Genomic DNA, 25,886 nt, shown 5'->3' with positions numbered 1-25,886 from the left:
GGCTCAGTCAGTTGAATGTCTGACTTCAGCTCAGGTCGTGATCTTGTGGTTTGTGAGTTTGAGCCACAATTCAGGCTTACTGCTGTCATCCTGTCAGTGCAGAGCCTGCTTCAAATCCTCTGTCTCCCCCTCTTGTTGCCCCTCCTCCATTTGTGCTCTCCCGCAAATAAATATTTTTTAAAAAAGAACCAAATAGAAAATCTGAAGCTGAAGAATACAATGAATGAGGTGAAAAAAAAGATCAATATCAGACTTCAGTAGATGAAAGAATCAGTGAGATTGAAGACAGGAACTTTACAATCATCCAGTCAGAACAGAACAGAGGAAGAAGACTGAAAAAGAAACCTACATAAACTATGGGATCTCATCAGAAGAAACAATCTGTGAATTATTATGGTTCTAGAAAGAGAAAAGAGGGAAAGGGGACAGAAAGTTTATTTAAAGAAATAATGGCAGAGAACTTTGCAAATCTGGGGAGAGATTTGGATATCCAACTTCATGAAAATTAGAGGTCATCAAACAAACCCAAAGCATCTTCTCCAAGATACATTATAATAAAACTGTCAAAAGTCAGAGACAAAGAATTTCAGAAGCAGCAAGAGAAAAAGAAATTTGTTACTAGCACACCATAAGGCTATCAGATTTCTGAGCAGAAACCTTACAGACCAGAAGAGAGTGGGATGATATATTCAAATATAGCGTAAATTAAAAAAAAAACAAACACCTGCCAGTCAAGAATACTCTATTCAGCAAAGTTATCCTTCAGAAATAAAGTATAGGTAAACACTTATCCAGGCAAAAGCTGAGGGAGTTCATTATGACTAGACCTGCCTTATGTTATAAGAAGTTCTTCAAACTGAAGTGAAAGAACAGTAATTAGTAACATGAAAATATGTAAATATATAATACATTGGTAAAGGTAAGAATGTAGTCAAATTCAAAATAGTCTTTGGCAGTGTGTTAGCCACTTAAATCTGGTATAAGGGCTAAATGTCAAGAGTATTAAAAATAAATATACCTAAAAAAATAATTATACCTATAGTAATTTGTTAATTAATACACAACATAAAAATGATTAAATTGTGACACAAAAACAAAAAAGAAAGGTAAGTGTAAAGGATAGAGTTTTTATATGAGATTGAGGGTAAGTTGTTACCAGTGTAAAATGCACTATTTATAAGATGTTTTATGTAAGTCTCACGGTAACGACAAAACAAAGACCTGCAGTAGATACACTAAAGATAAAGGGAAGGAAATCAAAGCCTACCGCTATGGAAAATTATTTGTTTACAGAGGAGGGCAACAAGAGAGAAAGAAAGGAACAAGGAAACTACAAAACAGCCAGAGCTGTTATTAATATAATTAATAAGATGGCCTTAGTATGTCCTTATCTATCAATAATTATATTCTAAATATAAATGGATTAAATTCTCTAAAGACGTAGAGAATCTGGATGGATTAAAAACAAGAACAAAAAAGCAAGACCTAACTATATGCTGGCTACAAGCACATAGCATTAAGGACATGTGGGCTCAAAGTGAAGAGATGGAAAAAGATATTCCATGGAAGTAGAAACCAAAAATGAGCAGGGATTGCTATACTTACATCAGAGGAGATAGACTTTAAGTCAAAAATTGCAACAAGAGTTAAAGAAGACCACTATATAATAATAAAAAGGTCAATTCATCAAGAAGACATAACAATCATATATGCACCCAACATCAGAGCACCTAAATATATTAAGCAAATACTAACAGTCTGAAGGGAGACAGCAATACAAAAATAGTAGGAGACTTCAAAAAATGGGCAGAGGAACCAAGTAGATATTTTGCCAAAGAAGACATACAAATGGCTGTGGGTACATGAAAAGATGTTCAGCAGCACTAATCATCAGGAAAATGCAAATCAAAACCACAATGAGATGTCACCTCACATCTGTTAGAATGGCTACCTTCAAAAAGACAAGAGATAAGTGTTGGGGAGGATATGGAGAAAAAGAAACCCTGTGCACTATTGGTGGGACTGTAAATTGATGCAGCCACTAGGGAAAACAGTGTAGAAGTTCCTTAAAACATTGAAAATAAGGCTAGCATATGATCCAGCCATCCCACTTCTGAGTATACATCCAAAAGAAATGAAATCTACTATCTTGAATAGATATCTGCACTTCCATGTTCTTTGCAGCATTATTCGCAACAGCCAAGATGTAGAAACAACCTAAGTGTCCATCAATGGATGAATGGATAAAGATGAGGTATATACATACAATGGAATATTTTTTGGCCCTAAGAAGGAAATTCTGTCATTTGTGACAAAATAGATGGACCTTGAGGGCATTATGCTAGGTGAAATAAGTCCAAGAAAGACAGATACATATGCTATCTCTTACATGTGGATCTTAAAAAGCTGAACTCATAGAGACAGAGTAGATTGGTGGTTGCCAAGAGCTGGGGAGTGGGGGAAATGGGGAGATGGGTACAAAGTTTCAGTTGTAAGATGACTAAGTTTTGGGATCTAATGCACAGCATGGTGAATATAGTTAACAGTACTTGAATGTTGCTAAGTTCTTGCCATAAAAAAAAGAAATGGTAATTATGTCAGGTGATACGGTGTTAGCCAATGCTATGTGGTAATCGTTTTGCAATATGTTAAGTTTATCAGTTGTACACCTTAACCTTACAAATGTTATATGTCAATTATATCTCAATAAAGCTGAAAGAAAATATGTATCTTCTCAAGTACTTTTCTGTACATTTATATGCATACATATCTTTATATATGCCTAAGCATATAGTTTTGTTGTAAATTAGTGGAGTAATAGTTTTATCTAAATCTAAGTTGTGCTTTTTATACCTTGTAGATATCCTGAAGAACTTTTTATATCAGATATAATTCTACCTTTTTCTTTTAAATGACTGCTTTGTATTTCTGTTAATGGCTGCACTATCATTTCTAACCTAATCTGCAATTTTTGTATACTAAGGTTTATTGTGTTTCTTTTCAAATAATGTTAAAAAAAAACCTGTTTACAAATGCATTTTAGTCACAAGAGTCAATGTTTTTGTAGGATAGTTTCCTAGAAATAGAATTTCTAGGTCAAAGGTTCTGTGCAATTAAAGCTTTATTAGGTTTTGTCAAGTTACACTTGTATATTAGCTAACATTGAAAATTAAATGGTGAAATTGAATATACAAATAGTAAGATGATTTTTTAAAAGAAGCTACACTAATCCATCTAGGACACAGCAGGGTATGAATAAATAAATGACAAGAAATCATGTGGATTTAATGTGTGATAACTGAGAATTTTACTGGATGTTGCTTGTGCATATATTGAATCAGTATCATTATTGCAAAATCATAATGGCCAAAATACTTAAAGGTTGTGGAATTTTTGGACTTTTGTTCTATGTCTTTTTCTGAACACAGGAGATATGTGTAGTGGTGAGGAGCACGTGGTCTGCAGACCTGTAGCTTCATTAACAGTATGAGGTATGAGTTGAAAACTTAACTCTATAAACTTAGGGTCATTTAGTTTGAGATGCTGGAGTCCTCTGATGGGCCAGTCTGTAGTATCTCATCACTCAGGTCTTTTTCTATCCTTTCTGCACATTCTCATATTTTTTATTTTCCCTAGGGAAATGTATTCCAAATCCTCTTCATTTAATCAAACTACTCCAATTTTAGAATATTTCTTCAACCTACATTAAGCTTTATCAGTCCTTTGTTTACTTAGTATTCTATTCATTTCCGTTGCTGAATTAGCTTTTGACAACTCATATGCTTTTATGTCTTTACCCACATTGCAAAGTAATGGTGATTTCTTTTTCATCTCATTTTGTCCGAACATAAACAAGAAAGGAATCAATGCTACCAATCTCTGACTGTGATTCTAGGATCATAAACACCAACTCTGGGTGGTCTTATGGCTTTAGTTACCACCTATGATGGACATCGTGGTTGTTTCTCCTAAATTCATTCCACCTCTCTTGTGCTGTGTAGTAGCAATGTGATTTGGATGGGACCAATTGGAGGTGGGGCCAGATTAGTCTAAGCCAGTGGTTCTCAACCCTGGTTGCCCATTAGAATGACCTGAGGAGCTTAAAATAAAACAGACAAAATCAGCCAACCTAAGCCCTCCTCTGCAAAAATGTCTGGGAATGTGACCTGGATATTGGTACTTTCTAATTCCCAGATAAAGCTAATATACAGCTAGTGTTGAGAACCACTGGCCTACCAGTTAGAGTATTCCCATCTTCCCTGCCACTTAGCATTGGTTAGCTTGTGTCATTCCCCAAGCCTCATGAGTTGATTGTAGTAGGCATAATCAGCCTAATCAGCATAGTTCAGGATTTTCGTTTTATGAATGTGGATATATTCTCAGTTTCATCTCTGTCATTGAAGAAACCCTGCCTCGGGATGAAGTTCTTATTTGGAGGAAGATACAACTCCTTGGCTAAATTTTCTGTCTAAACTGAGTTCTGACAGAGACTTTCTCCTTGACCATACTTTAGTTAGCCTCCTCAGAACCCTCTTGTCTCTAAGGCCTCAACCCTGTCCATGTCAGTCTTTGTTGAGTCTAGTTTTAGCAAGAATCCTGCTAAGTCAGTTCCCATTTTGTCATAAAAGCTCCTTAGGAAAGGGACTGTACTGGTTGGCTTTTTCCTGTAGTTTCTAACAATATTGACTTGTACCTAACCTTTGCATATAGATGTTTGCTAGTGATTTGTTCAGTTGATTAATATTAACTGAGCATTTACTATGTACTATGTACTACGTACTGTGCTAGGTGCTAGGGACACAATGATGAACAACAGACATGATCCTTATCTCAGAACTTGCAGACTTGAAACCAAAACCTATTTCTATTACCTCAGTCATTAAAAGAAAACTTCCAGTTTTTTATGTGCAGTATAAAATAACCGGACAAAGTTTCTGAAAAGCTGTTCCATATCATTTTTGTATGGGGTATGGTTATAATAAGTAAATGAATCTGTTCGTTGCAACAAAGCTGCTTCTCAAGATAACCATCAAGACTAAGCCTTACTTGGTTAGCATATAATCAGAAGGCAGGAGAGGTAGGACTTTTCCAAGCAAGGGACAGAGTACTGCAAGGACTTTCCAATAAGCTCATGTGAATTTTGCATTGCCTTGTATTTCCAAGTAAGAGACCTGGTTGCTTGAACATATCCCGGGTATGGAGGCAATATAGCAAAGTAATTAAGAATGTGAACACTGGAGCCAGAATGCTTGGGTTTGAATCCTGGTTCTGGTACCGAAACCCAAGTTCAGCTACCTGTCACTCAAAAGGCCACTACCCAAGAGATGAGTTTTGACTGGAAAGGAATATGAACTTTATTCAGGAGCCTGGCCACCTGGGGAGAAGGCAGACTCTTGTCCAAAGGCCAACTCCAAGGTTTCTGCCTGGCCCAGAGATTTTTAAAGGGGTTTAATCCGTTAAGGGAGTACAGTGATCGTAACATTTCTTGATGCAGACTTGATGATGCCACCTACAGAGTTATCTTGGTACTCAGAAGTTGTGTAAGAAGTTCTGGTTCCTTGATGCCCAGGGGTGATTGTGCAAGAAGGTCTGGTTCTTTGGTGCCCAGGGGTGAGTGTACAAGGTCTGGTTCCTTGGTACCTGGAGGTGGTTGTGCAAGAGTATTCTCTTATTTCTGCAAAGGAGGGAAAGGTCTTCAGATACACAAAGGGAGGTGAGTAAAGTCATTATGTGACCTTAAAAAAAAAAAAAAAAGTTTTGCTAAAAGATTACTGGGCTGATCAGAAAGCCAAGGAGGCTTCAAGGAGTCTTGCTGGCCTCTATGGCCTGGGAACATTATGATCCTTCATTCCTCAAGGCCAGTGGTCTGCACATCTCAAAGAAAGTAAATTAGTTGTGTTACAGTTCAAGGGCTTTAAGTCAGCAAGCAAGGAGTGTGTTAACTTGAAGCTAGTTAAACCTAAGACCAGCTGGAGTGTTGTTACCAGGCTATCAGAGCAAAAGCTTGTTCATTATTGTACTTTCAGTCACCATGGAAGTGCCCAGCATATAATGTTCAGTGTTTGATAGGTTAATCCAAAGTGAATATTGAATTTTCAGGGGACTTGATAAACCATAAGTGTATTTTTTGTGCTGTAAAACAGTGTGGCGAATTTGTAAAATATGTGGGACATCTTTAGTATCATCTTGAAAAATCAATATACAAAAAATATTACATTCATAATTGAATTTCCAAGATTGCTGGATATAAGGTCAATATTCAAAAATCAATTGTATTGCTTCATACGAGTAGCAAACACATACTTAGGAATGCTCATACACTACTGGTGGTAGTATAGGTTTTACAGTCACCTCGGAACACTGACAGGGTTCACTACAGCTGAGCAGACTTACCCTGTGGTCAAGCAGTTACTCTTCTAGGTATATATCCAACAGGAACATGTGCACGTGTGCACCAAAAATCATGTGCGAAGAATACTCGTGGCTGCGTTATTTGAAAGGGCTAATAACTAGAAACAGCCCACATGTCTGTCACCAATGGAATGAGTCAATGAATTGTGGCTTCTTCACATGGTGGATATGAAAAACCGATCAAACTACAGCTATACACAACATATGGGTGGATGAATCTCAAACACATGAAGGAACCCAATCCCAAAGAATACATCCTGGGTGCTTCTACTTACATAAAGCTCCCAAAACAGGCAAAATTCTATGTTGCTACAATCAGGGTACTGGTTACCTTTGAAGAAGTAGAAGAAGATAGATACCAGGGGGACTCCCGAGGTTCTAGTCATGTTCTGTTTCTTGATTGAGCTGGACATTTACGTTTTTTAAGTTTATTTATTTTGAGAGAGAGAGAAAGCGCATGGGTAAGCACAAGCAGGTGGAGGAGCAGAGAGAGAGAAGAGAGAGAATCCCAAGCAGGCTCCATGTGCTGTCGGCGCAAAGCCTGATGTGGGCCTCGAACTCACGAACTGTGAGATTATGACCTGAGCTGAAATCAAGGGTCGGACGGTTAACTGACTGAGCCACACAGCACCCCACTTGTGTACTTTTTTGTACTTGTGTTATACTTACATTATAAGAAGCTTAAAAATATGTACAAGGTTATTATGTACTGAATTATTTAAAATATGTATTTATTTTCGAGAGAGATCTGAGCAGGGGAGGGGCACAGACGATCTGAAGCAGGCTCTGCACTGCCAGCGGTGAGCCCAATGTGGGGCTTGAAATCACGAACAGTGAGATCATGACCTGACCTGAGCTGAAGTTGGACACTCAAATGACTGAGCCACCCAGCTACCCCTATTATGTACTGAACTTTTATATATCATTGCTTAAACTTAAAAGTGGTAACACATGATTATTTTAAATGAGATTGAAGCAGATATCTTAGAATGTATACATACTTCAGCATACATATTTGAATGTATACCTGCCTCAAAAAAAGGTACCCCCACCTAGACTCCCACTCCCCCTCCTTTTTTTTTTTTTTTTTTTTGGTACACCTAGCTAGTCTCCCACGCCCCTCCCTTTGTTTTGGTTCACTATCTGTCTTGTACTCTTACTTGTCATTTACTTACAGAATTGTATTCTTGGCAAACAAGATAGTACCATATTCAGTGTAGCTTTCCTGTATTTAAATCTAGTTATTTCTCTCATACAACTTTTAAGTTATCAGAAAGAATTAAGCTTACAACTGTGTATATAAATATGATCCTAATTTCTCTGTCGTCATCTCTATACATGTATATAAAACTTGAAGGATATATGCTATAAGCAAACTTTTTTCTGAGAGGCGGATGATAGACTTTTATTTCTGCTTTTACACTTTAATATTTGAATTTTTTACAATGAGCACGGATCACTTTTTTTAGCTTAAAAAGATATAGTTTTAAAGCCTTAAGTAAAAAGACAGATCTTAGTTATTCCTGGAAGTAGAAAGGCCTCAGCCATTTTTTCTTGTATTACTTACTTATTCTTACTTATTAAAAATTTATAAAGCCAATCAGTCCAATATTATCAAGAAAAACTTCAATAGTATGTATCTTTTAATTTTCTATTTAATATAATCACTTAGATAAGACGTAAAACTTTAACTTATATGGTTTTACTCTTTTTCCAAATTTTCCATAATAAGCAATATTACTTTTATAGTAAAGAGTATTTAAGGTGGGCAAATCTTTATTATTTCAATTTTTGCTTATGAGGTTGATATATTGTGGTTTTTAAGGCTTTTCTCCACAATGTTTATTGTTCTTTTGTGCCAATTTGGAAGGGAAAAGCCACAGTAGTAGCTTTATAAAGTTATTTTGCGGGATGCTTATTTTTCTGATGGTATTATTCGCAGTTGCTAAAAATATACACAATAGCTCTTGAGGAAAATGCAAACCGCTAGAATATGGTTTTTTGAGTAGTACATTTTTCTTTGCAAAGTCAAGGCCTTTCACTCATGCACATGCTCCCATGGGTATGTTAACCTCCCTCCACTTCCTCTCCAAATTTCCTAATTGCATTTTTAGATTGTATAATTGTATTTGTCCTTTGTATATGTAAATACACAAACTATTTTAAAATAAATTTCTTTTGGTAGCTGATTAATTTTATTCATTTCAAATGGATGGTTATAAGAGGTCACAGGTCTTATAAATATCCCTGGAAATTAGGAAATTAGATCTTGCCCTTTTGACTAGATTCACTAACAGGGAAACTGCTTAGCTTTCACCCTCCTGCAAAGTGTTTTGAAGAACTTAGCTTAAGTGAATAAAATCTGAAAATTTGAGGCTTATTTTTCTTTAAAAATATAAACGGAGTGTTAGTATTTGTCAGACAATTAAGAGCTAAAATCTAAGGGCTTTGGTTGTAGTTCTTTTGCTGCTGATTAGGTATTCCTCGGTGGTGATTAGTGAATGTACAAATGCAATCATTCGGTAGGGCTTAATCACTCATATGAGAGAGAAGTTAGTTACCCAGAAAGAGAAATTGAAGCTTGTGTAACTTCCATTAGTCCTTATTTTTTTAATAGAAAAAAAAAAAGAAGGAAAATTTTGGCTAAATTAGGAGTATTGGGTCATGGAAGATAAATTGTGGTTTAAAAGAAATAGAGAACCTCGGTAAATATACTTACATGAACACATTGCAGTACTATTTATTATATTGCCTGCGGTACAGGTGGCTTATGAAAACCTGGACAGATTTCCTTCAGAGAGACAGAGAATGAAGTGCTGCCTAAACAAGTTGTCTCCTTTTTGTACTGGATGGCTGAACCCCCACAATTGCAGGATGGGCAAGGAGAGGAAGTGCCTGTTTTCCCAAGTTTAGCACATTACTCAAAGTTGAGAAGCCATCTGAGGCAAGGGGAGAGTCCATGTATTTGACAATACCATATTCCTTTCTGGTTAGGTGGGTTATGGGGCTTGAGTCCTGAGAGTGAGACCTGGGGAGTGGATTTGAGCAACTTGGAATGGCAAGTTAGGGATGTCTGTGTGGGGAGGCCAACTGGCTGCATGAGTCTAGCATTGTAGGGTGGTATGACTTTGTTAGGGTCAGGGCTTGTTCGCCACGGGTAGAGTTCAAAAGCTCAGCTTTGAAGACTTCCCCAGGGGAATACCTTCTTCTTGTGGACATAAAATAATCCCTAAACAAATTCACAATTGCTAATATATAAATCAAAATACTCCAGCCTTCTAGCTCAGATTTCTGGGTTATTCCTAAGGTGACCAGGACTGTCCTGGTGTTAGCACCCAAAGTCCTGCATCCAGAAAAGCCTATCAGTCTTGGGGAAGCCCCTCAGTCCCAGGGGGATTGTTGATTACCCTATCTTACTCTCTTGAGCCACTTAGCAGCTGCAGCATAGGAGGAGGAGAAATGTATTCTCATTACCACTGTGTACAATCTCTTGCCTATAGTGCTGATGATAAACAGCCCTCAGCTCTTGGATAGCAGTTCAACCCAGGATGCAATTTCAGAGAAGAATGTTGCTACATTTCCAGCATGCCCAGATATGACTGTTGTGATTATCTACTGCTGTGTAACTAATGACTGAAAAACCTAGAGGCTTAAGATAATATTGCTTCATTATCTTTCCTGGTTTCTGTGGATCAGGGATTTGAGAAAAGCTCAGCTGGCAATTCTGGCTCGTTTAGTACCATAGTGACAACAACTGGAACAGCTGGATCAGACACCTCTGTCTTCCTGTCCTCTCAGGGTCTCTCCAGGTCGTGTCTCTGTATGGGCTGCTATAAGCTCTCTCTGGCATGCTTGCCTTCAGGTAGTTTGATGCTTACCTAGCAGGTCAGGGTTCCAGAGCAAGTGTCCCAGCTAACAAGGAAGAATCTGCCTTGAAGGTCACATCAGATATTATTGCATAGCATCATCTTATCGTAGTCACAAGATTCAGGGGACGGGGAGCATAGCCCCCACTTCTTGATGGTTGGAATATCAACATCCCAATATTTTGGGATGGAGAGACAGTTGCAGCCATCTTTGGAAAATACAGTTTGCCACAATTACCTTGGCCCCCAAAAAGCAGTTTTTCACTAGTAAAAGTAATGAAATTGTTAAAATATGATTTTTTCCTCATGAATTTTCATAGAGCAGTTTTCATTTTGGATGAAAACAAAAAGTTCAACGTGTAAATGTTTCTTGATTTGTTCTGAAAACCTTTGCTCACCATTGTTCTACTGGAGTGTGTGTGTGTGTGTGTGTGTGTGTGTGTGTGTGTGTATAAAATATATATTTGTCCCCTCTTCCCCCTTAAAAGAAAGCCGGTTGACCAAGATAAGTGTAGCAAAAGTTCATAAGCTTCTAGAGTAGGAGTTTCAGGGTGTGTGTGTGTGTGTGTGTGTGTGTGTGTGTATGTGTGTGTGTGATGAGTTTCCATGCACATTTGCAACCTGGGGTAATGGAAAGGAAAGAATAGGGAGAATAGAAGAATGGGACTCAGGGTGAAGGAAGGTGTCTACTGGAAAGCACTCTAATGACATTGATGACTGGAAAGGGGACTAATAAGGGACAAGGGCGGTGGCAGTCATTTGGAAGTGAAGGTCAGGTATACATACAGCATCACTTTAATATGATCATTTGCTTTAAATTGTGGATACTAATGTTCTGGCCCAACTCTCTCCCTTTGTGGTGCTGGAGACCCATGAGTTATTCTTTTTGATAGCCTGTAGCTCCTTATTTCCTGGTAACAGAAATTGGGATTTAAAAATTTTTAATGAGGGGCGCCTGGGTGGCTCAGTTGGTCAAGTGTCTGATTTCAGCTAAGGTCATGATCCATGATTTCAAGCCCCACGTTGGGCACTGTGCTGACAGCTCAGAGCCTGGAACCGGCTTCAGATTCTGTGTCTCCCTCTCTTCTCTCTCTGTCCCTTCCCAACTTGTGCGCATGCTCTCTCTGTATCAAAAATAAATAACCTAAACAAATTTTTTAAATTAAAAAAAATAAAATTATAAAAAAATTTTAATTAAAAAATTAATTTTTTTAATGGAATGCAGTTATGTGGGGAGTTTGCTGATAGCACTGTTTTAGCAAACTTTCAGAAAGGCATGCTGCAAATCTTAACTTTCTTGAACTGATTTTTTGGGGGCTTGATATATACTTAATATTCAACTTTTATGAATCTTCCATGACTTACATTGTTTTGTCCTAAATTCATTGTTTTATTGAGGAAAAATTTTAAAAATTTTAAGAAAGGAAAAGGATAGCAGAGAGATCATAATTCTAAGGCACCACTTGTTTAAGAAGATATTTATGTGTTTGGATTGTAGGACTACTGTAAGACTGTCCAGCTAGATTCTGGGATAGATTACCGGAAAAGGGAACTTCCTGCTGCAGGAAAACTCTACTATCTGTAAGTTTCTTAAGTTCAATTTTCTAAATTTATTATCTAATAATTAATCAGGAAAAGATGAGAAAAATAAGCAGGGTAATTATTAAAGCCTGAAAGGCTAGTTCTGAAACCCATGATTTTTAAAATAGAAAATGTTATAATGTTAACTTCTTTAAACTGTGTTTTTTGCCATCCACATTTGCATGATTTATAATGTGTGATTGGATGAAACCCTAATTAGTTTTTTGGGGAGGAGTGATGACAGATGGTTAGGAAGTAATGAGAATCCTCTTATGAGACTGTGGTATTAAGGGAACATCTTTATTGTGTGAAAGTAATTAATTATTTGTGGATATCTCCTGACAAATGTGCCATTTCTATTCCCCAAAAATTGTTGTTTTATTTTGTTGGACAATCTGTTTGTATTTATCATTGTTGATTGACTTCCATGCACAACTATGTAAAACATATATACACAAGTAAAATCAGGATATATTTTATCTTTTGAAAACTAAGACTTTCCTGAGTAGGGGCAATTTATAATGATAGATGCATGCAGCATGTGCTATTAATGCTGGAAAACAAATACTTGGTTTTAAAATGTCATTTGTGAGAACCTGAAAAGGGACAAGTGCTTTACAAACATAAACTGTTGTTTAGTGCAGGCCACCAGTGTTTGGCACACAGTGGGTTTTCAAAAAACAGATCTGTCTGAGGGCTAATTGTGATTTAACTCAAAGGCATGTTTCTCCTCATTTAAATTTTGATGACAATGTGTATATGAGAGGTTCAGAAAAGTTCTTGTCTCTGCCACCTTGTAAGCAGAAGTACTTTACTGTTTTTGAAGTAGAAATTAGCTGGAAAAATCACATAATTAAAATTGCATACTTTACAGTGTACCGAGGGGAACTATTTCAGTTTATTATTCAGATTCTGATGATTATTATAGGAGGTTCTTCATGTGCCCTTAAGTACTTTGTCTTTAAAGTACTTTATAATTTTTAAAAATTCTTACAGCACTTTTTTTCTGCTTTAACTTGGACCTTTTCCCCCCTCTGTTTCTTTCATGTTTGTGTTTTCTGGTTTTTAAATTTTTCTGATATTTGCAATCTTTCCCCAATTCCTTGCTATCTATTTCGTGATATTCCAGATTGTGTGGTACTTAGAAATTAGTATCGTATTATTCTCTGCATTCTTTTTCAAAGGAGGTAACCCTTGTTCCCTGTTTTCCTACAAAATGTATCCTTATGTGGAAGAATTAAAGCATTTTCCTAAAGGGAAATTCCTTAGGTAAGAGTCTAAATCATGAAATTTGTTTATGCTAGAGAGGTCTTGGTGGAATTGACAGGAGGTGGAAAGCTGCTTTTATTTGGAGCGTGGCCATTTTCTCTCTGACCTTCTCTCGAAGGCTGCCTCTTCCTTTTCCTGATAAAATACAGTTTTAACACAATGAAATTCAGGTTTGTACTTAAAACATACATTGGAGGAAAACGATATCTAACAATGTCTCAGAGTCCAGGAATGAAACTCTGGATCAACTTTCTTAAAAATATATAAATTCATTTAATCCTCAGGGAAGGTAGATTTTGTTCATGCATTTATTATCAAAAGGGCTTCACCATAATCTGATAACCAAAAATAAAGAGTTTAGAGGCACACCTCACTCAGAGAGTAAGGCAGATATGTGTTCCTGAGGAGAATCAGGAATTAAAATCATCTCAGAAGTGGGAGAATAATATTAGATACCAAGACAGGGTGCTGGGAATGTAATTTATATTGTTTCACATGAGCCCTTATGTAGTACTTCTTTCATGACAGAGTAAAAGAAAATTTCCTAGGGTCATGTTAACATTTCTGACTTAATTAGGTTTCTTTTGATCTTGTTCCTTTTTGCTTTTAATTAAAAAAAATTTTTTTTAAATGTTTATTTTTGAGAGACAGAGAGAGCATGAGTGGGGAAAGGGCAGAGAGAGAGGGAGACACAAAATCCAAAGCAAGCTCTAGGCTCTGAGCCTGTCAACACAGAGCCTGACATGGGACTCGAACCCATAAGCTGTGAGATCATGACCTGAGCCAAAGTCGGATGCTCAACCACCTGAGCCACCCAGGCGTCCCACTTTTGATCTTGTTCTTACAGGGAAACTTATTAATTTCCCACATAACAGGTTTTTTTTTAATTTTATTTTTTTATTCTTTTTTTCTTTTCTTTCTTTCTTTCTTTCTTTCTTTCTTTCTTTCTTTCTTTCCTTATTTTTAATTTAATTTTTAATTTTTTAAAATTTACATCCAAATTAGTTCCCACATAGCAGGTTTTTAATGTACCATGCTATATATTGTCCTATTATAGAATGTGTTTCTCTTTATTACCCTCTCTCTGAACATCTGGTACTCATTCCTATATATACAAGTTCAGACTCCTCCTTTGTCAATCTCACTGGCCCCCCAACTGCCTAAAAAGAAAAACAGAATTCTAGCTTCCCTCCAGGGGAACACCAAGCACTGTCTCAGAATTTCATACAAGCAAAATCCTATATATAATTTTTAATTGAATAGAAATATTCATTAATTCAGTATTTTATTAGTCTAACTTTCAAAAAGCTGATTCAAAATGTCCTCAAACAAACACAATCCAAATAATACCAAGAATTACCAGAGATTTTAAAAACTATCCCAAAAGTTGACATGGAACACTTTTTAATATATATGTTTTTAAGTTTATTTTTTATTTATTTTAATAGAAATATAGAGAACAAGCGGGGGAGGGGCAGAGAGAGAGAGAGGGAGACAAAATACCAAGCAGGCCCCGCTCTGTCAGCGCAGATCCCGTCGGGGGCTCAAAGTCACGAACCATGAGATCATGACCTGAGCTGAAACCAAGAGTCAGATGCTTAACGGACTGAGCCCCCCAGGCACCCCTGACATGGAACACTTTTTATGGTTCATAATATTGTCTGGGTTACACAAGAACTAATTCCTGTAAGACATTATGTGTTTGTATGTAATCTATTTCAGTTGTAGTTTTATATCAATTAAATGTAGAAATCTTCCAGTACCTTTATAAATAAGTTCCAGATGTTTTGGACCCATCCAAAGAAGTTTTTAATCTTCTATAAAATAAACTCAGAAACTTCAAATTTAGCAAGTTACAAATGATAGGAAGCTTGAGTCCAGATATATGAACTTTTGCAGAAATTAAAACACCTGTGGTTGTCCCAAATTTTCATCGTGTGAGAATTGCATGCTTACCCCAGAGATGAGCACAAAGCCATTCTCTTCCTGGTTACTTGGTGGATTGGGCTCAATAGGAATCCCATGTGTGGAATATGGTCTGCCAAAATCCAAACAGGTCGACTAAGCATTGGGCTTCCTGTTTGTATTTGGGTGGGGGCTTAGGCCAGTAATGTTTTTGAACTGCCTGGTATTTACCAAGGGTGGCCCTATCCCATGCCTTCCAGAGAATTTTAGTGCTTCACATTAGCTCTCTGCTTAGGAGCTAGCGACAGTGAGGTTATCATTTTTTATATGCAACGAGCATCTCTTTTCAGACAGGAAACACCACTGCCGAGGGGTACATGGGATGCTGCCCCAGGCTATTTTGCTGTCACATCTGTGAGGAGTTAACAGTTTTTCATGGCTAGAGAAGGTCAGATCATGTTCGACTCCCTCATTCTTTCTCTCTTTTGCTTTTTTCATTCAGGAACTGAGTAGTATAGATTCTTTTTTCTAAGTCTGTTGAAGAAACTAGGGTTGGGAGTGGCGAGTGGGTTCCTATTCAAACATCGTATCTTTGTCACACTCACGTACAAACACCCCACCCCCAGCACAGAGGCCATGGCCTCAGTGGAAGACTCTAAACTGAGCCAAAAGGGGTGGGGAGAAAGTAACGGGTCTGGAATTTGATTTTATCCTACTTAACGGCTAATACGTTTGCCTGGTATGGTTTCGTGGATGCTGACAGAAGATACTAGAGGCCGGTTCAGAGACAAAGGATTTTACTGCCCTTGTCATAGAGAGCATGTTGTGTGTTGGTTAGTGCCCTCCTTGCCCTGTAGTCCCATTGTGGGGAGCATGGGGAATTTTGCCAAGGGCCCAGATAAATACCTGTTTAGGCAGTGAACTGTATTATAGTAGAGGAACTCTGAGCTTGGAGAACCTACCATGTTATAACCAGAAGTAAGCAAGCCTGTTTTTTGTGTCAAGGGAGACATTGCCTCATTTCTTAAGGTTTCTCGTGCCAAACACAACCTTGAGAAATGTTCAGGGCCTCGCATTCTTGGTGTGCTTAGCAAAATGTACAGGTGAGTGAGAGACCCGTGGAGGACCGTTTCTCCCAATAGGGGACATTAACCAGACTTTTAACCTTAAAGAAGCTAGGCTTTCTCCCTTCATTTCTTTTGGCTCCTATCCACCAAATCATCCACCACTTCTAGAAATTATATCTAACCACATTATTCACTTATTTAATATTTTAATTAAATTGTCTCAAAACCATCTCACTTTCATGTTTATGGGAGCTATGGATCATATTGAAATGATGAAAAATATGTTACAACTTTTAGGCAAAGCCCAAATATTCACATATTTTTTACCTGGCTTAATATAGTACATGTATTTATCTTTCTTTTGAACCTATTTCGAAAAGAAGTTTCTTCTTTTACCAATAGACATTTCATGACTCAAGTACTCTTAATCTCCCGCTTGGGAAATATTTATCCCAAATAGAAAATAATTTTTGAGAATATATTTTGAACATTAAAAAAAAAAAAAAAGAGTTTGCCACCCCAAACCACACAGCTTTAAGGTTACAGCTCTGTTTGAGGGAGAAGGGTCTGTGAAAACAAAGACTGGTGCTCACACATGTTAAAACATACTTCCCTGCGATTAAAAACTTCATGTTTCTTGCCTGTGATAGTCCCTACACATTCTTCCCTCAACTGAGAGAACCAGATCAGTGAAAACTGAAAACATTTCTTAGCTCTGTTGTCATATCTTTTCATGCCTACAATTTTGGCAGAGAGCTCTCTTCTGTCTGGGAAGTTGCCACCTTCTACTTCACAGTCTCTAGGACATCCTGGGACCTTCTCCTCATTCCCCATCATTACCATTCCAGGTGTCTCTGTCTCAGACATTGGAATTTACAGTGTCAGTCTTAGTTTTTCTTAGCAGGTTAGAGTACCAACCCAGTCATTTCCTGTTCCAATTCCCACTGAAGACCCTCTGAAACATCTGCCAATAGAAGCAATGTAAAAACTGTTAAGTCTAGCTCCTTTCCTTTTAGACTGTAATTTGTTTCAGTTTCATGTACCTGACTGCCCAGAGTCCCAATAGCAGGTTGTGTACATCCCTCTTTGAAACAGTTTTTCTCTCATCATCTGTAAATTTTTATAGTCCAGTGCCAGATATGGGCCCACTGTATTCTTTTCCCTTTAGTTCCCTGAATACTCTTCACGTGTGTTTTAGAGTCTTCTACATTCATATTATTCCTACTTCCGACACTAGTTTTCATGGTGTCACAATGGAGTATTGATAGTATTGAAGGGAAAACACTACATAGTTCAAGAATATAACATTTGTGGGGCGCCTGGGTGGCGCAGTCGGTTAAACGTCCGACTTCAGCCAGGTCACGATCTCGCGGTCCGTGAGTTCGAGCCCCGCGTCAGGCTCTGGGCTGATGGCTCAGAGCCTGGAGCCTGTTTCCAATTCTGTGTCTCCCTCTCTCTCTGCCCCTTCCCCGTTCATGCTCTGTCTCTCTCTGTCCCAAAAATAAATAAACGTTGAAAAAAAATTTAAAAAAAAAAGAATATAACATTTGTTTAGTGGCAAAGGCTACAGAAACATATCCATGTGGTGATAGTTGCACAAAAACAGAGGATGACATAGCATATTCTCATTTGAAGTTGTAAGTTTTTTTGACATGTGAGGGCCCAGTAGCTGACAAGGACAAAGATCCCATCAGGTCACCTTTGTCATTCTTGGGTTGGTGGGGTGGGGGGGAAGCAGGGAGGCTTACACCCTCATGGTGAATCCTGACTGTTGTGGAGACTCTGGCTATTGTACAAGGCTGCTCACCAGGTACAGCGATCAAGTGCAAACTCTAGGATATGCCTGAATGTTCACTGTCAATCAGTGTGAATCAAAGCTCAGTTTCTAATCCTTCATCAAGACCAGACACTAGGCCTTCCCGAAATCTGTTCCTTAAAGGGTAAGGAACAGAATTTCTCCCTCTGGCAGTTAGAGAAACTACCTTCATGGGGTTAAGATTGTTGATGTGGCTAATCCTTAAGCCTGGGGAAGGGAAGAAGATGGTTGGGACATTTTTGACGTTTACAGATTAAACTTTATTCCTTTGTAGCATGATAACACAGAACATATCGGTTTATACACTTATGAGGTCATCATATTCATGAACTAAAATATTTACAGATAGAATAATACAGTGTGTGGGATTTGCTTCAGAATAATCCAGGGTGAGAGAATTATGGGAGGGAAGTGGTTTAGATGAAACAACATTGGCTATGAGTTGAGTGGGTGATTGTTTATGTTGAGTTTATTATACTACTCTATATGTGTATATGTGTGAAATTTTCCATTATAAAGTTTTTTTTAAAAAAGATACAGAATTTTATCTTTTCTGATCATACTAGCAGGAATTTTATTAATTCTTTTGATTCTAAAGAAACAGCTTTTGTTATATTGATTTTCTCCATTGCTTTCTGTTTTCTATTTCATTGATTTTGGCACTTCTCTTTATTATTAATTTTATTCTGCTTAGTTTGGATTTAATTTGCTTTTCTTTTTCTAGTTTTTAAAGATAGAAATTTAAGTCCTTGATTTTAAAACTTTGTCCTTTTTTTTCAGTTTTTTATTATTTATTTTGAGAGTGAGAGAGAGTGTGCATATGCGCATGAGCGGGAGAGGGACGGAGAGAGAGGGAGAAAGAATCCTAAGCAGGCTCCACACTGTCAGCGCAGAGCCTTATGGAGGGCTTCATCTTATGAACCTTGAGATCATGACCAGAACCAAAATCAAGAGTTGACTGCTTAACCAACTGAGCCACCCAGGCACCCCCTGCTCTTTTTATATAGCATTTTAATGCTATAAATTTTCTTCTGAGTACTATATTAATTGCATGTCATACATTTCAGTATGTCCTGTTTTCCCTTGTGATTTATTCTTTGACCCATGGATTGTTTTAAAATGTGTTGTTTAGCTTTCAAACATTTGATGATTTTTCTATACATATGTTGATTGCCTTTTCTTTTCTTTGTTTTTCTCCTTCCCCTTTCTTTTTATTTTTTTAAAGTTTTTACTTAAATTCCAGTTAACATACAGTGTAATATTAGTTTCAGGTGTACAATATAGTGATTCAACACTTCATACAACATTTGGTGCTCCATTCTAACTAATTCTTTTTTGTTTTGTTTTTTGTTTCTTTTTGACTTATGTTTTTTAATTTATTAATTTTAAAAAGCAATAAGAGCAATTAAAGTAGTTACTGTAATATATACTTAATATAACATCCACAAAGATGATAACATTAGGATTTTTTTTAATCCAAGTTAACATATATGTAACTATGATTTCAGGAATAGAATTTAGTGATTCATCGCTTACATTTAACACCCAGTGCTCATCCCAACAAGTGCCCCCCTTAATGCCTCTCGTCCATTTATCCTATCCCATCCTCTCACAAAACACCCCACCAGGAACCCTCGGTTTGTTCTCTGTATTTAAGAGTCTCTTATAGTTTGCCTCCCTCTCTTTTTTTTATCTTGTTTTTGCTTCCCTTCCCCCATGGTCATCTGTTTTGTTTCTTAAATTCCACATATGAGCGAAATCTTATGTTTGTCTTTCTCTGATTTATTTCGCTTAGCATATTACACTCTAGTTCCATCCACATTGTTGCAAATGGCAAGATTTCATTCTTTTTGATTGCTGAGTAATATTCCATTTTGTGTGTGTGTGTGTGTGTGTGTGTGTGTGTGCACGTGCGCGCGCGCGCAGGTATTTATCCATTCATCAGTCTATGGACATTTGGGCTCTTTCTGTACTTTGGCTATTGTTGATAGTGCTACTATAAACACTGGGGTGCATATGCCCCTTCAAATCAAAACTCCTGTATCCTTTGGATAAATACCTAGTAATGCAATTACTGGGTCATAGGGTAGTTCTATTTTTACCTTTTTGAGGAAACTCCATACTGTTTTCCAGAGTGGCTGCACCAGTTTGCATTCCCACCAGCAGTTGATTGCCTATTCTATAAATCTTGCTCTGAAGTCTATGCTTAGTATCAGTGTAGCCACTTCAGCTTTTTATGTGATCTATCTTTTCCCATCCTTGTCTTGCAACCTGTCTGTCTCATTATACTTAAAATGTTTCTTGTAAGCAATACATGGTAGGGAATTTATTTTTTATGTAATCTGACATTCTCTTTCTTTTTTTTTTTTTTAATGTTTCTTTTTGAGAAAGAGAAGCCCAAGTGGGGCAGGGGCAGAGAGGGAGAGAGAGAGAGAATCCCAAGCAGGCTCCATGCTGTCAGTGCAGAGCCCAATGTGGGGTTTGATCTCACAAACCTGTGAGATCATGATCTGAACCAAAACTGAGAGTCACATGCTTGACTGAGCCACACAGGTGCCCTGACATTCTCTTCCTTTAATGAGGTTGTTTAAACCATTTACATTTAATGTGATTATTGCTATGGTTGGGTTTAAATATGCCATTTATTTTTTCTGTTCTTCCCATTTACCTCTTTTTCTGACTTGTTTTATTTTTAAGATTCCATTTTATATCTTATATTAGCTTGTTGTTTTTTTTTTGTGGTTGCTTCAGAGTTTAGAGTAAGTCAGACACTTAACCAACTGAGCCACCCAGGCGCCCCCAAAGTATTTTCTAATTTCTTTTTGATTTCTGTTTCTTTTCCCCACTTGGTTCATTTAGGAGTGTACAGTTTAATTTTCATATATTTGTGATTCCAAAATACCTTTCTGTTATTTCTAATTTACTCCATTGTGATTGAAAAACATACTTCATATAATTTAATCTCTTTTTTCTAATTAAAACATTTTTTAAAATGTTTATTGCCATGAGAGAGAGACAGAGTGTGAGAAGGGGAGGGGCAGAGAGAGAGGGAGACACAGAATGGAAAGCAGGCTCCAGGCTCTGAGCTGTCAGCACAGAGCCTGATGCAGGGCTCGAACCCATGAACCGTGAGATTGTGACCTGAGCTGAAGTCTGACATTTAACTGACTGGGCCACCCAGGCGCCCCTAATTTAACCTTTTTTAATTATTAAGGCTTGCTTTATGGCCTAGGATATGATCTTTCCTTCAGAATGTGCCATATACACTTGAGAATAATGTGTATTCTGCTGTAATTGAGTGGATTGTTTGTATAGATGTATGTTAGGTTTAGTTAGTGTATATTGTATTCTAAGTTTTTCTTTTTTTTATGTTTATTTTTGAGAGAGAGAGAGAGAGAGAGAGAGAGAGAGGATGAACAGGGGAGGGACAGAGAGAGAGACACACACTGAATCTGAAGCAGGCTCCAGGCTCTGAACTGTCACCACAGAGCCTAACACGGGGCTCGAACTCACAAACTGCAAGATGATGACCTAGGCCAAAGTTGGACGCTTAACTGACTGAGCCACCTAGGCACCCCAGTTGTATTCTAAGTTTTATATTTCCTTTGATCTTCTCCTTAATTGTTGTATTCTTATTGAAAGTTGGGAGCACCAGGCTGGCCCACTCTGTACATCATGTGACTCTTGATCTTGGGGTTGTAAGTTCAAGCCCCACATTGGGTGTAGAGATTACTTAAAAATAAAATCTTAATTAAAAAGTTGAAAAAAAGTTGGATATTCAAGTCTCCCAACTATTATGCTACACTGTCTATTTCTCCCTTCACTTATGTCAGTTTTTGCCTCATGTATTTTGGGGCTCAGTTGTTAGGTGCATATGTTTGTAATTGTTATATTTATCCTTATGTATTGAAGTTTATTTAATCTCAAATCACATTTTTTGTTTTAAAGTCTGTGTTGTCTGGGGACGCCTGGGTGGCTCAGTTGGTTAAGCGTCCGACTTCAGCTCAGGTCACAATCTCGCGGTCCGTGAGTTCGAGTCCCGCATTGGGCTCTGGGCTGATGGCTCAGAGCCTGGAGCCTGTTTCCGATTCTGTGTCTCCCTCTCTCTCTGCCCCTCCCCCGTTCATGCTCTGTCTCTGTCTCAAAAATAAATAAACGTTAAAACAAAGATAAAAAAATAAAGTCTGTGTTGTCTAATGTTAGTAGTGGTTGCTCTTTGTGTTGATACTTTTTTTTCTCTTGTGTTTTTACTTTCAACCTAGTTGCATATTGAAACCTAAAGCATACCTCATATAGACAATATATCGTTGGATCTTGCTTTTTATTCATGCACAGTCTCTGCCTTTCAACTGAATTTTTTAATCCATTCACAAGTTATAGTATTATTGATATAGTTGGATTTACACTTGCTCTTTTACTTTATGTTTCATGCCTTTTTTGTTTGTTGGTTCTTCCTTTTACTGTTTTTACATTAAGTGAATATTTTTAGTGTAAATTTTAATCTTTTATTTTTTTCACTATTTTTTTTTGTATCTCTTTTAGTGAAGAGCTATTTATCTCTGAGAAGTATAAAGTTTCATCAAACTGAAATGTCTCAAATTCAAAATGAAGCACTGTATGCTACTATATGTTTTGAGATTAAAAGGCCAATAATGGTAATAAGTCTGTATTCTCAGGCCACCTATAGGAAAAAGTGCTCTATGGTGGAGGAATATAGTTGGTTCTCAAAAGTAGATGTACAATATCTTTCTTATAAGAACCCCTGTTGATATTTTATGAATAAGTAAGGCTCTGTGACATTATAAACTTATAATTGTATATTAGTAAGTAACAACAACTTTCTGCTTTATATCCTGTAGGACATAGGTAGGCTATTATGTCTGTTAAAATCACAAAATTGTCCTTTTTGACATAATTTAGATGTGCACTTAAATATTTATTAATCTTTTATTAACTTAGGGAGTACTGAATTAACAATTTCAAAGATTTGGAAATGTTTGAAATACCTCCTAAAAAGTGGTATAGCAGCAAAAGAAGCTCATCTTGTATAGACTTTGGTATCAGATTCCATCAGTCAGCTCAGCATAACTGTTATCTTCCATTCTTTTATTGAATGGTAATTTGACAATAGCATATCACAGTGTTTATTTTCCGCAGGCCAGACAGGACCAGAATAGAGCTGGCCCACCATTTCCAGCTAAACACACTGACAAAGTATTCAACTATATGGCTGTATTCATCTAGTAAAGTGTAAATAAGCTATATACACAATGTGTACACGAGTAAATTATATGTATGCTTATACCTGTAAAAGTATAGAATAAAGTTCTTAGATTTCCATAGAATTCTTATATTCTTTTTTCTTTCATCTTCAAATAGATTACATGTGTATAAAGGAATTCTTCAACATTAGGAAAGCTGATCTGGCAAAAGTCCTTGGTCTTTAGTTCCTTGCTGTGTACTTTTTTAACTGTTAAAACTCCCTTGTCCTCCCTTTCCCAGATGGATAGGACCGTTTTCTTCTCCTGAAGAGGAGTCAGAGCTTTTTGCTCCCTAGCTTCTTCCTCGTTTTTATTTATTTATTTTTGTAATCTTCAGTCATTCTAGCTTTTCTTAAATTTTATGAAAAGGAAATATTATTGTATCTACCAAGTTGCAGGTCTGCATGTTACACCACTGACTTATTTGTGGGGAAATGCAATATTTAGATTTAGTAGAAATTTTATATGGAGTTTGGGGCTGAGAAGAGGGGGTCAAGGTCTGGAATTTGAGAGCGAAAGGTGCTAGGTCCCACTTTCTGCATTAGACACAGGTCAAGATTAATGGAACCGGTAAGTTACTCTCCAGGTGAGTGAGAATGGTGGGAAATTTAGAGATTGAAATGGATCTCTGAACAGTCAATTAAGCCTTTGAGTGATTGAGAAGATAAATACTAGGACAAAATCCATTCTAACAACTGATTCCGTTATGTAAAACAAACCTACAGGATTTGAAATGCAACCAAGTCTGTTTTATATTAAGGCAAATATAAACCAACTTAATCTTAGACCTGCCTCCAGCCCCAGATTATGTTTGGTAAGAGCACAAAGAGCTGTACAGCATGAATACACAAGGAATCAGTAGAGTGAGAAGGCTCACTGCCAGGGAAGTTTGGCACAAGAACTCTAAGAGGAAGGGGAAATTTCTCCCTCGTTGAATCAACTTTGGCTCTCTGGAATAGAGAACATGGAGAGAGAGGGACCAAGGAAAGCCAACCCTATTCTACTTGTTGATACCCTAACAAGCTGTTGATTTTAAAAAGGGGATAAAGGGGCAAAGTGTGGGTAGCATTCTGTTCCTCTGAGTCAATCCTAATGAAGTGGGAGGTTCTTGAAGAAATTAATTTCCATTTAAATTCATGTGTGACCCTCTTCTAGAAACCTCCACTTCTTTTGGAATTTTAGTTGAGAATTTCAAATGATCCAGCAATAATAAGGTCTTTTTTGACATGTTCTATTTCTCCAAGTTTTTTTGTTGAATGCCTGATTTCCGCTATAGAAATTTTCTTAAAATTGGAATGACTGATTACTTTCCTTTCTGTTTACTAATTTAATATGGAAAAATAAATCATGGTTCTCATACTTCCAAAGCAATCAGGCTTTTACTCCAGGGTACTGTACTCACAGGTTTCCTGTAGGAGTTCATGCCAGATTTTCTGGCAACGAAACAGTGGTCGATTCCAGGGCTTTTCTGACTTAAAGACACAGCAGTACTACTTAGCACAAAGTAGAAACCTGCCCCTCCACTGCAGTTTCCACGCTTAACAAAAAGTGACAGAAGCAATGAAATGGGTGGATTTTACCAGGGCGTTATAGAACAAAGGAAAAATAGTCTGGGCTCTGCCTGGGCCCTGTGTACACTCCACCCCCCCCCCCCCCAAAAAAAAATCATCTGGAAAGAATGACTTTGCTTTTTCTTCAGAAATGATTTTAATTCTCTGACTTTTGATCATCTGTGGGCAGATTTTCTGTTTTGCATCCTATTTGCCCCAAACGCTGGCATACAGTAGCATCCCACTGGTGGGGCAATTACCTAGAATTGAAGGAAGTCACTTAAATTCTTTATCCCTACTCAGTTGTAGGAGCTTATGTGTCTGTTTTACCGGAGGGATACAATTCATAGCACCTGAGCTTAATTTCTGCATTTTCTCCTGATCATTTTCATGCTACTCAAGTCACTCTTTTATTTGTTTGTTTATTTATTTATTAAGTTTTTATTTATTTTGACATAGAGAGACAACATGAGCAGGGGAGTGGCAGAGAGGGAGGGAGAGGGAGAGGGAGAGAGAGAGAGAGAGAGAGAGAGAGAATGAGTCTCAAGCAGGCTCTGCACTGTCAGCACAGAGCCTGATGCAGAACTTGAATTCACGAACTGTGAAATCATGACTTGAGCCGAAATCAAGAGTCGGATGCTTAACCTACTAAGCCATCCAGGTGCCCCAACCCGTCACTCTTTCTTAAGACATCGCACTTTGTGGTTAAAATTGAACTACATGAAGCTGAAGAGAAAGTTTTCTTCCTTGCTATGTGACATGATATTCTTGTAGCCCTGAAAGAAAACTTTGAATTTAGCTTACCTTTTATGCTGAAAAAAATCATTTAATTTAGTGCTATCTTTAGGCTGCAGCTTTTCCATGCAACTGCTGTTGACTACCAGGTATTATACCTTCTTCAAATTTGACTGGTTAGGGTAGAATATCTTTTAATTATGTTTGTAACTTAGGTCAGATTTTAATCACTGTTTGTAGTTATGTATAACGTAGATCCTTGAGTAGTTTTTGTACATTTGTTTTCTGAATATACCTATTGCCAACATTAGGTCTTGTGTCCCAAACACTTAATTTTTTGAAAACTGTCTGATCCTGTTCCTTCGTTGGAGCTTCACAGGCATGGTTGTATTTTTGAGGATAGATTGTTAGGTAAGATGGAGTCA

The 25,886-nt window shown here is 37.4% G+C and overlaps 1 protein-coding gene across 1 annotated transcript in view; it reads left to right on the top strand.

The window, feature by feature from the left end:
* AFG1L (AFG1 like ATPase) overlaps window positions 1-25,886 on the top strand; it is a 201,989-nt gene that overhangs the window by 129,968 nt on the left and 46,135 nt on the right. The window contains exon 9 of the mRNA XM_047102407.1: window positions 11,776-11,858. Coding sequence (XP_046958363.1) covers window positions 11,776-11,858 — 83 coding nt within the window. The remainder of the gene's footprint in view (window positions 1-11,775; window positions 11,859-25,886) is intronic.

Source organism: Lynx rufus, unplaced genomic scaffold (genome assembly GCF_022079265.1).
Source record: "Lynx rufus isolate CCGP_SWC_20201006 ecotype Redwood Valley unplaced genomic scaffold, mLynRuf1.p SCAF_6, whole genome shotgun sequence".
Lineage (NCBI taxonomy): Eukaryota > Metazoa > Chordata > Mammalia > Carnivora > Felidae > Lynx > Lynx rufus.
Note: the sequence above shows the minus strand (reverse complement) of the source record. Positions and strands in the feature narration are given on the sequence as shown.